Consider the following 11,981-nt stretch of genomic DNA (forward strand, 5'->3'; position numbering starts at 1 on the left):
CAACTGCTCTGTCTTTCGTTGTGAGCTGATAGCCATTGATCAGGGCCTTATGTCTATTGAGTCAGTCACTGATGGAAAGGAAATCTGGATCCTTTCTGAGAACAGAAGCTCCATTCGACATCAGGCCAGGTGGCATAGTGTGAGAGATGACACTGGAGTAAATATCCTTAAAAAACTGAAGCGCCTTTCCTCGACTCATCAGATACACCTCCAATGGATTCCCTCCCATGTTGATATCAGGGGTAATGAGATTGCCGACTTCCTGGCCAAGTCCGGTGCTGAAGAGGCTTTGATACTCTCTGCACCTCTCACCTTTACGGAGCTTTTTTCCATCGCTAAAAACAGAAATAAAATTTCTTGGTGTGCTCCACCAGTGCACCACTGGTGTCGAAGTGATCATCCAGGTGGCTCTCTGGCTCTTGTTTGCAGCCGACAAGATCAAACCACCATCACTCGCTTCCTCAGTGGTCATCTTAGATCATTAAAATACTCTGGGGGCTCCAAGTGCTTTGATGTTTGCACCATTTGCTCTAAGGTGCAGGCTTCACCTGAACACATCCTTGCCTGCCTGTGGCTTACCAGACCGGATATGACAAACAGTCAACTGATGCTTTTGGACTTTTTTAGGGTGCATAATATCATGGACCTTATCTTGCCCTGTTGATCTTGGAGATAGGTAACAACAATAACAGTGAATATTTTTCATTTAAAATTAAATTATGTGACAACTTATTTTGTTTCGACATATTAAATGTTTTTATAGATATTTTAAGACGGGTTATTATCAGTAGAAATCAGATTAAACATTCTGCTTCCATAAAGGAATTAATCATTTTATATGATTCGTTTATACCTATCAATGAGAAAAGTATTTGTGAAAATACAGAAGGCAAAGGTTTCTGCATGAAAAAAAAATAATATTTCACGTATGAACTCAAATTATTAATCAGGGATTTGCAAAAGCTATTCAGGTACAGTCATAGAAAAAAACCCCTCTGTATTCAGAATTCTCTGCATTTATTTATAATGTCATCTTCATAAAATTGAAGTCGATGGAAATGGATTAAAGGGACAGGTTAGTTGAGGTAGACAAACTCATTAACCAAATCAATTAACATAATTAACTATTATCCAGAAATTTTTCCATTAGAGAAATCGAGATTTTTTAATAATTCGATTCTAATGTGTAGTTTTTTATGTACTTGTATCAAATTTAGTTCTGAAATTCGTAATAGTTCTTGGTATATACTTAATTTTATTTGCTGAAAACTTCTCCCAAAAAGAGTCAAATCATCGGGGACCGTATATTAAATAAGTTACAACTTCTTAATAGAAAAATAAGACTTTTTTCGTTTTTTTATCTCCAAGGAGCAAACAACCCCACTCAGATTTGTCCTTAATATGAGTTTTTTTTTTTTTTGATATAAGTATTTTTTTTTTAATTTAAATATTGAAACATTTCCATTACTTTAAAAATTAACTCATCATTTATTCTTTTTTAGTTGATGCCACCCTGAAAAATTAGAATACATCTTAATTTTTATGACGAATGAAATACGTTGTTTAACCTATTTTTATCAAATCTATTACTGTAAGCTACTGTGAAAATGGCTAAGTGATGCACATTCTTTCTGTTAAATAACGGTTGATGTAATCAAGATAAATAAATACAAACGAATTGAGTCAAGCGAATTATCATGCTACAATATCTCGAAGCAATATTTTTCATAAACGTAACTTCAAAGAGGATATTATTTTAAAACTCTGAGGGAGCTATTTTAGTTAGATTTTTAAAATATTATCCGCCTAATTAAAGAAATTTATGAATGGGTGTTCAACTTTTAGCCTTTATATATATAAAAAATAGGTATTAATTAATTTCCGTATTTTAGCGTTAATTCATTTGCTGAATGGTAAGAAATGGTACCGATTTCCTTGGGTCTCTATTTCATTTATTTGCAAAGATAACTGCCGGTAAAGAGCAAAAATATAATTAAACGTTCCGAAAGTTAATCCGTCCTGCAATCTAATTTTATATAATCTGAGTACAATATATATATATATATATATATATATATATATATATATATATATATATATATATATATATATATATATATATATATATATATATATATATATATATATTCATTTTTTAAAAAAAGTAGAATTTATGTTAAATTAAAATCGTCTTATCTGGAAATAAATTTAATATTTAACTAGCTGCGATATTATAATGGCCATTAAATCTCATGCTTCATAAAAATTAGATCTATAAATAAAAATTAATTTAATATACGGTCCCTCAAAAAGTGGCCGTTTTAAATCGACTGTGGAATTTTACAATTTTTGTGAATATTTAGAAAACTATTTGGGGCGTGAGCACAATTTTTTGGATTCGGGCATTTTAGCAAGTCAGCTTTGCTCCCATGTAAAAATTTTACTCTGTTACAATTTTCTTTTTTCTCATATTCATCTTTCAAAACGTATAAAAAATACTAAATTTGTGTTATTTATGCATTTATTTCATGACTTTATGAAATAAGATAATTTACTTTAGGTGAGTGAAAAAATTTTTAATAAATATATAATAGTTTATTATTACTTTATGGGAAAACATTTCTTTAAATACTTAAAAATTATCCTGGACAAAATCAAAGAGAAGACAACTTTATAATTTCTAGTAAAAAAGAAGTACTGGATTTTCTTAAAGATAATAAAATAAACTTAATACTTATGATTTCGAAAATTTATATACCAATCTACCTCATGAAAAATTAATAAAGGTCTGTACTTTTATATATGACGAATATTTAAATAAAGATGTTATTCCAAAAAATAACTGGCTAGAGTTATGTAATTTTAATATTATTGAAAATTACGTTTTTAATGGAATTAATTTTTATAAACAAGTTAAGGGCATTCGAATGGTAACAGCTTTCTCAAGTGCTTTAGCTAATATTTACCTACATTTCTATGAGAAAAAATAATTAAGTATAATTTAATAAACGGATGGAGGTATATTGATGACCAATTTTTGATAAACTTAGACAACGTTAATATTGTTACTAACTGTTATCCAAAAGATTTAATTCTAACAGAAAAATAAAAAAAATCAACGTGAGGCTACCTTTCTGGATTTAAAAATCGAAATTGCTAATGATAAAACAATAGTTGTTATCTACGATAAAAGCAATGAATTCAACTTTAATCATTCCAATCTAAACTCTAAAATTTTCAAAAATCTAATTTTTTCACAATTGAACAGGATCAAAAGGGTATATAATAATAAAAATTCCTATATTGAAGCATCAAATAACCTCATTAAAAATTTAATTAATAATGAATTTCCCAGAAACTACTGTAATGTCAACTTTTTGATTAGGCAAGGTATGATTTGAGATTAATCCTTTACCTAATTTAAAAATAGAACTTTCCTTGCATATTAGATCACTCAATAGATTGCGCTGGGACCCTATAATTGTTTTTACCTCAAATGCGTTAGCTTATAGGTGTTAAAAGCGGGAATCTCAATCGATAGCTAAAATTTCTTTGGCTGCTGCGGGTATGTGCTTTCCTTTTTGTTTACATTACTGATTTGAGTGTTATTATATGGTATTTTTGTTATTATTGGTATTTTTGTTATTATTGTTATTTTTGTTATTGTATTTTGCTTATTAGTGGATGTATTCTTCTAATTTATTGTTTTGTATTTTCCTTTCTGTTAAAATGGTATATCTCTTGGACCTAATTTCAGGGGATTTTCGGGTCACGAGGAATCATTATTAGACTATCTAGTCTTCACATAAAAAATCCCTTTTTTGAATCCCTGCCTGAGAGTGACCCTTGAAGAAGTCTTCAGGCCGGATTCTTTTTTATTTGGTTTAATTTGATTTTCCTATTAACTTGATTTTTATTACTTTTGTAATAGTTTCCGAAATATAATGTTCAAAAGATTCATTCGACAATGGAAGCGTTATTTTTCAAAACCCTATAACGCTCGAAATTACCATCAGATTTCCATAAAATTTGAAAGTTTAATTTTATGATGAAAAATCGATTCAGTTAAAAAATTGATAGCCGTAATGGAAAAATTTTGAGTTAGTAGTTTGTTAACCATGTTAATTAACTCGGTTAATCTGTTTGTCTGTCTAAGCCAAACCTGTTCCCTCGAGTCATTTCCATCGGCACCAAATTTGTACAGACACGATAATAAATAAGAAAGTCGCAGACGGGTTTCCATTTTACCTACTATATCAAAACAGTGATTCTCGTTTGATCACTGTAATTAAAACGTTCACTGCCATAAGCATCACACATGGATCATACCTAGTTACTAATTATATCGAACCATCTATTTAGTTAGGTGATTCCGTCTCAACTGTATTTAAGAGATAGCAAAAAAAGCGACATCTAATTAGATAGGTGGTCCGAAAATCAGACTTGAGCCATGGCAATGAACGTGTTAAGCCGCAGCACGCATGATAAGTACTTGACAAGGTGATCAACTGGGAACCCAATATGCAGTTGACATTGCTTGAATTTATGGTAATATACTGTTCCAAGGGCTCTTTCCCCAAACTTTTTCAACCTAAATTCAAATCTGCTTCTTTGTCAGAGCTGTCCTTACTGGTCTATTTTGCCGTGCAAAGGTTTGAAAAGTGAGTGTTATCACACATTTGACTACGGATCGGGAAGTCCGTCTAGAAATACCTCTTGTGTAGTTTTGAAAAGTGAGTATTGATACACATTTCATTACAGCCCAGAACTGGTAGGTCCGTCTAGAAATATCTCTCAAGTAGGTTTGAAAAGTATGTTGGCACACATTTGACCACAGATTAGAATTGCTAGTTCCATCTAGAAATAACTCTCATGTAGGTTTGAAAAAAGAGTGTTGCACACTTTTGACCACATATTAGAATTGCTGGGTCCGTCTAGATATAGCTCTCAAGTTGGCTTGAAAAGAGAGAATTGGCACACATTTGACCAGAGATCAGAAAGGCTAAGTCCATCTAGAAGTAGGTATCAGGTAGTTTGTAACAAGAAAATAATCTAAGTATTTCGTTTATCCTTTCTTCATTTTGGAGCTCTTTGTTTAGTGAGACTTTCCAGAAGCTTGTCTGAAGTGGCTATTCTTTTAAAAAATAGAAGATAATAAATGAGCATAGGTTTTCAGTAACTACAATATATTTCTAAAAAAGGATTTATTTTTGTTAAAAAAATCAATACAACTTTCATTTATCTATTAAGTAAAATATGACCATTTGGAATGTATTTACTTTTCAGGTCCATTGACTGTTGAATGGGAAGGTCTACAAGCTAACATCGTCCGTCCTGATGTCCAAGCTACAAATGGTATAATTCATGTCATTGATCGTGTTATGATGAAGCGTCGAGATCTGACAAAATCTGGATCTATCTCGTTGTGTCCTTCTCTTTTGTCTTTAGTTTCTTTACTTCTTGCAGTCTTCATTAAAGCGAAACTTTAATTTCTGACGCTTTAAAGATTAACTCAAAGGAAAGAAATCTGTTATAAAGTCTAAAAAAACTACGAAGGAAATGAGTTTTATTTTAAAATTTCTGTCTTATGTGTTATATAGCTTATGTTTGAACAGATTGTGTAACATATCCATTTTCTGGTTACATGTAACTTTTCTGAGCTATGAGTTCTAAGTGTATTCATATTCCAACTTTGACTCTCGATTGTACCTAATTCCGAATGTGAACAAACTATTAATTAAACTCTTCAGGAAAAAATATATAAATTACTTTTGCTTTGTATTTGTAGGATGCATAATTTATTACAGCAATATCAGATTTTCTGAACAGACTCAGAATTGAAAAGTGCGCGTTTAAAAATGACGGGAAGTAGGAAGTCTGATGCATATTGACAAATATATTTTTATTTCCAATGAATTCTCTGTCATATTCAACTAAAACATTTTAAAGGCGGTTCCTATTTCTAATGTTTTCACGCCGTTTAAATTTGCTTTCATATTGAGAAAAGAAATTGAGAATCTTTGTAAAATGATGCTTAAGCAATAAAAAATGTCTTATAACTAAAGGATGCTTTTAGCCTAGAAATGAAATATTTAAATAGATTGGTACAAAAGGGATATTTTCTAGAAATCAGACTGAATAGTTTGGGGACCGCTCAGAAATAATCTATTTGATAACTCATCTGATCGCGATGGCTCGCCTTTTCTAGATCTGATGATTTTCATAACTTTTGTACATAGAATTAATAATGTCTTTTCTTTGATTCATATTTCAATCTCAGCTCAATGTTGAAATAGTTTTCTTTTTAAATCAGCAATTCAATAAGAAATTAAAACATATTGATGTCAATACATGCGCCATTTCATTTCATCAATAGAAAATTGATATCCAATTTTTATTGAGGCTGATAAAACACAGTATCTCTGTACGATGATCAATATAATTATGTAATCCTAACATTTCGTCACTGAAATTCCTGCATGTTAGATCCCTATGTACCAGTTTCTGCTGCTAAAACACAGATTTAAATTAGGTAGAATGCATATCGTACTAGTTTGTAACATATCTGGAAAGATACTCGAAATCACAACAGACTTAGGTAGAAGAATTCTTAATTGTTTCATTTAGATTTTAAAGCAATTGCAAAAACCTTTTAAGCTTCAGTAAAAAAAAAGGTATTAATAAATATTAAATTTTTAATTGTTACACTATAAAATGCCATATGAATGGATAGGACTAGTCATATGTAAATATTTTTGAAATATTTCGATAGTTCAAATATTTTTGTGAGTCCTCTTTTTGAAGTATTTTACTTTTATTCCTACGTTGAATACAAGCTCATTTGTTTTTAAGTGATAACTTTCGACATTTTGTTTTTAGGAATATGATATTTTTTTCTGCTTTCATTCCTTATCTTATACATGTATTCACTATTGTTGTTGGTTAGTAATTGTGTATCGATATAAATTAATTTACTATAGATATACTTAAAAATTTACTGTTATTGTCTGAGTTTATGTAAGTAGTGGAATTCTAAAACAGCTCTATTATCAATCTTAATATAAAATACAAGGATTTTCAATGAAAAAAAGCAAATTTTTGAATAAATTATGAAACACTGATAAGATACTGGAAAAAATATAAACTTTCTGTTGATGGAAACTGCCATGAATGTATATTACTCTGACTGCCAATAAATCCTTCTTTATACGAAGGAATTTATATTATTTGCACTTTACGATGTTACTAATTAGTGATTTGTAAATGATGTAAACTTAAATGAGAAGATAAATTACTATGTACACTGTTATACTTAACTGCTTACTTTAACAAAATCAATTTTATTGTTTTAAAAGCATTTTAACTGTTTCATATGACACTTAATGCAACATAAAAGTTCTCTTAGCTAGAAGTTTTATGTAAAGATGGAAATCTAATGTGAATTGATACAAGAATGAGAGTTTCAAAGGCAGAGAATTGGAAAAGTTTCAAATTTTGCAGAGCTTGAACGTAAGAGTAGATGTTGTCTCTATGTGCAGCTTATCTTCCTCTTTATTCTCAATAATTTATGAAAGATGTATTCATAATTCTGAGTTTGTTTAAATTGTCCTAATAGCAGACATACAAGATGTTTTTCGCTGTTTATACTTCATGATGGAAAACTGGAAAATGTGTTTTCATTTTGCCACTGTTAAAAAGACTCACTGCATAATTTTGCTTAATTGTACTACACTGAATATCAATACATTAGGTGATGTTTTCTTGCTTAGACATGACTTATTTATTCCTCAAAGTACTGTAATTTTTCTTACAAGACATTTTAGAGTATGTTACTATTCGTGACATTAAATACAAAGTTCTTAATAATACGTAGTAAGCACTCTACGTTGTATTTTGTCCCTTCTATAAACGTCAGTTATCTAGTCACTTCACTTTCATTACAAATAAAAATTAATAGTGACGTTTAGAAAGTTTTACGAACGTTAACCGTTGGTCATGAACATAAGTGTATATAGATGTTATCAAGATTTCTGTAAAAGGGAAAAATGAAAGGGTTTTTTTTTCCAATAGTATTTTGTTTTCTCACTTCGTTTATGCATCAAATATTAAGTCTCAAAACTTCAGGTTTTCTTAAATATGATCCTTCTGAATTCTATCCTTATAATGTAAATAAATACTGCACATCAACTTTCAATTGGATATCAAAAAGTGAAAGTTTCTGTGGAATTGTTCTGTATACTGCGCATTTAAAGAATTTTTAACTGCGCAATCTAGTATTAGAGCGTTAACAATGTCACTTAAATAAATTTCCTAAATTTCGCAATTAAATTATGTACACTAAATTTATCTTTGAAAAAAATATCGAGCTTTTTGGAGTTGTTAAATAACCGGACAAAGTCTTCTCAGTTTCAAATATTCCTTATCAGCTTCAAAGAAATTTGTTTCTTTGGCACCCATTCAGAAAGTATTTGACGTATATTAATTATAAAATCCTATTTGTCATAATCTAGCTGCAGGTTTGTACAGTGAAATATGTGTTGTGTATATTTGATATCACCTTCTATTTTACAGCTAAATATTTATTGTTCAAAAGAAGAAAATACGTTGCATCAAATCTTGGCATCTGTAAAATTCGTATTGCTTCTATTTAAAGCCATAGGCTGAAATGCTTAAAATGTATATCTTAAATGTGTGAATAACAGATTTCATGAAAAAATTGGATCGTTGTTTCTTGTGCTTTGTATTTTTTATATAACAAGTCTAGATATCTTGTCAGCTTGTCTTTCAAACTGTACTTACGAACTCCAATGTGTTTATGTGAAAAGATTAAGGGTCCGGCCGTAGGTCTATGGCACCCGCTTATTTGTTCATTCATTTTTGAAATGATTATATCATGTTTGTGAAACAAATGCTGTTATATAAAGGCAGTTCTATTGTATATCAGAATGTGAAACCTATGAATATTGAGCATGTTGTTACCAGATAAGTTTTATCTTACAAATAATTGTGTCTCTTTTGCAACTTTACGATGCCATTTATAGCTGTAATGTCTTTGAAATTTATGAAACTTGGAGAGAATTACGAATCTAAGGTTTATAAATCAAAAATTAAAAATTTGCAGCTTTACTTTGCTTTTTTAAAGAATAAAAGTATTATAGCAGGATAGGCCCAGTCATTAAGATCTTTGTCGAAGGTAAAATTTGGGCCCAGTAGTTGAAAAATTACACATATTTATCGACTTTTTGAACTCTTGTTACATGAATCTGAATATATTTACTTTATATTTAACTCTTTAATCAAAATTTAAAAGAAATCTATCATCAAAATATAAGTAGCTCTAGTGGAAAAGGAATCCATGGGATAAATCAAGTATAGAACCAAACTCAGCTAAGCATCCTACAGTTTATAACCATGAAAATTAATGTTGAGCTTTCTATAAAAAATATAACTAAACAGCTTATTATGCTTTTTTTATCTCTAATATTAAACGAAAAATGGCTCCTTTTCTTTAATTTGATACTGATTTTTATCCACGGAACCAAATAAATTATGGCATTTTAAGTAATATATTGACTAATTATTCTTTTCCTATAAAATTGATTTATATCTCGATCAATTTTGTTGATTTAATCAAAATTATGGATTATGTTGTAATGAAGAATTTGAAAATACCTTTTTACTTTTATATTCTTTTCTTTCTTCTTTTTTCTTCTGTTTATTTGATCGGTGAAAATATAAATAATTCAAACAAATTTTAACTCTTAAGTATTTCTGAAGATGAATGTATTTCAATAATATAATTATTAATATTCAGAAACATTAAAATTTAGTTAAAACAATTATTTCGTTTCTATAAAATTCTTCTTTAGCATTCAAAATAATGGAAGGAACTGACATTTTACTCTATAAAAATGGCAATGCTTTTGCATAATTTTGATTTGAAACGTGATTTTTCTGATAAAAATAATACATTTGAAAACTTTAGATTGTGTAACCGAAATAAAAATTCACATCCATATATCTTCATTCAACGTAAGGAAACTAAGAGAATTTCAATTTGAAAGATATATAAGTAACAATTAGAAACCAATATTTCAAATATTAAAACCATAAATGAAGTTGTGGAACGTTATATTTGCTGCTTAATAATCAGTCATATTGGTATAAAGTAAAAAAAAGACGTTAATTTTAATATAATTTTCCAATAAGAATTAAACTTTCAAAAATGTATACATTACCCAGATAATTTCTTGTAACAAATAATTACAAAAAATTGTACATTAAGTTGAATCGGGTTTTATTTAAGCTTAGTACTAAATAATTCTGATTCACGTTATAAATCATCGATTAAATAATTATATTATTTCACATTGTAAATAATTTTCAATTAAATTCACGAAATACAAGAAATGAAGGTGAATCAAAATAAAGAATAGTTTAATAATCTTCAAACACCGATCTCCATGTTATCCCTCATTTTTTCAAACCAGTACTCAGGATAAACTGTAGGATGTTTAACATGGCTTTCTCTTATAATTACCTCTGTGCACGTTATGACAATCTGTGGTCTTTGTTTTCTTCTGTGCAGATGAATGTTAAGAGTTAAGCCTCAAAACTTATAACAGAGTTGAAATGCAACTAAAGAATTCTAGAGCTCACTGTGTAATTACTGTGTTACAGACATTTACAGTTATAAACCAAGATGCCTTCTCAGACACGCATTACTATTTCCTAGTTGCTGACATGTGTTTCAGGTACTTGTTGTAGCTTTTCAAAAGACAAAAAAAAATTGTTCAAGGCTTTCAACACGGCCCAAAGGCAGACACTTTTTTTGTGCTTGTTAAGACTAAGTAGTGTGAATATATTGATATCGGTTCTTGACAAGTGTTCATCGTATTTGTGTCCAATGAGATATTGAAAATAACGATGTCATATATGGGACTTACACATTTCCCAGACTGTATACAACTTTACAGTAATGTGCAGCCGAACATGTAAAAAATTATTTGATTAGTGTTTCGATTTTCGCACCATTACGAAAAACGTACATAAAATAGAATAAAACAATTCTTGTGAAACTGTTGACTCATTAGTGTGATTTTGTCCCATTTAGTTCTTGAAATTCATTGAGTTTATTAATAGGGTAATGTCTTCTGGGTATTCTGATATCTTTAAATTTTAATTGAATATCATATTTTTTTTAGTTTTTCTATGACGAATGAATTAAAAAAGGGGGGTTAAAAATATCTGATACAGAAAGTAGCTACTAAATCATTTCTTTTAGAAACGCAATTTTTGTTATGAATAATATTAAAATTAAGTTTTAGTTTAAATAATGTTTTATTTCATGGGAAGGCTTTTTAAATTTTTTTTTATTTATTTTTTTTATAAATACGGCTGCTGTAAAATGTATAAATAGAATGAAACAACGTGTAACAAAATATTCTCTAATGTTTGCAAGCGAAGCAAGTTTCGAAAATTTTTAGGATTGCTTCTGGATCATCATAGAAATGAAAAATTCAGATCTATTTTTATCTCAGAGATATTGCTGGTTTATTATTCTTTTGAAATGTTATATTCATTGACACTGATTTATGTATTTCATTATTTACTTTCGAAATTTTCTTTTTAGGATGTTTAATATAGGAGCAATGTTTTTTTTTCTAGTAGATTTCTGAAACTGTTAGTATCTTTACGTATTTTGATGCTACCAATTTTATTCTACCAGTAAAGAAAGTTTATAGCTAACTAATTATATACGGGTGGGATAGATACTAAGACATATAGGTAAACATTTGTGAAAATTGTTCGAAATAACATACTACTGGACAAATGTGCTATCCAGATTAGTAGCCAGGTACTTGCCTTGAAAGGAAAGATATCAGTCTCAATAATTAATAAATGACTGAAAAGCACCTACATCGTACTTTTCAAAAGACGCGGCTATTTTAGACCTAACAGACTTCTCAAACAATGCCTGT

At 29.3% G+C, this 11,981-nt stretch overlaps 1 protein-coding gene across 1 annotated transcript in view; it reads left to right on the forward strand.

Moving 5' to 3' along the window:
* Nucleotides 1–11,078, forward strand: part of LOC129960257 (fasciclin-1-like) — a 297,975-nt gene extending 286,897 nt beyond the window's left edge. The window contains exon 13 of the mRNA XM_056073535.1: nucleotides 5,287–11,078. Within this exon, the coding sequence (XP_055929510.1) occupies nucleotides 5,287–5,489 (203 nt within the window). The 3' untranslated portion in view covers nucleotides 5,490–11,078. The remainder of the gene's footprint in view (nucleotides 1–5,286) is intronic.
* Nucleotides 11,079–11,981: the final 903 nt, after the last annotated feature.

This window comes from Argiope bruennichi, chromosome X2 (assembly GCF_947563725.1).
Source record: "Argiope bruennichi chromosome X2, qqArgBrue1.1, whole genome shotgun sequence".
In the NCBI taxonomy this organism is placed as follows: domain Eukaryota; kingdom Metazoa; phylum Arthropoda; class Arachnida; order Araneae; family Araneidae; genus Argiope; species Argiope bruennichi.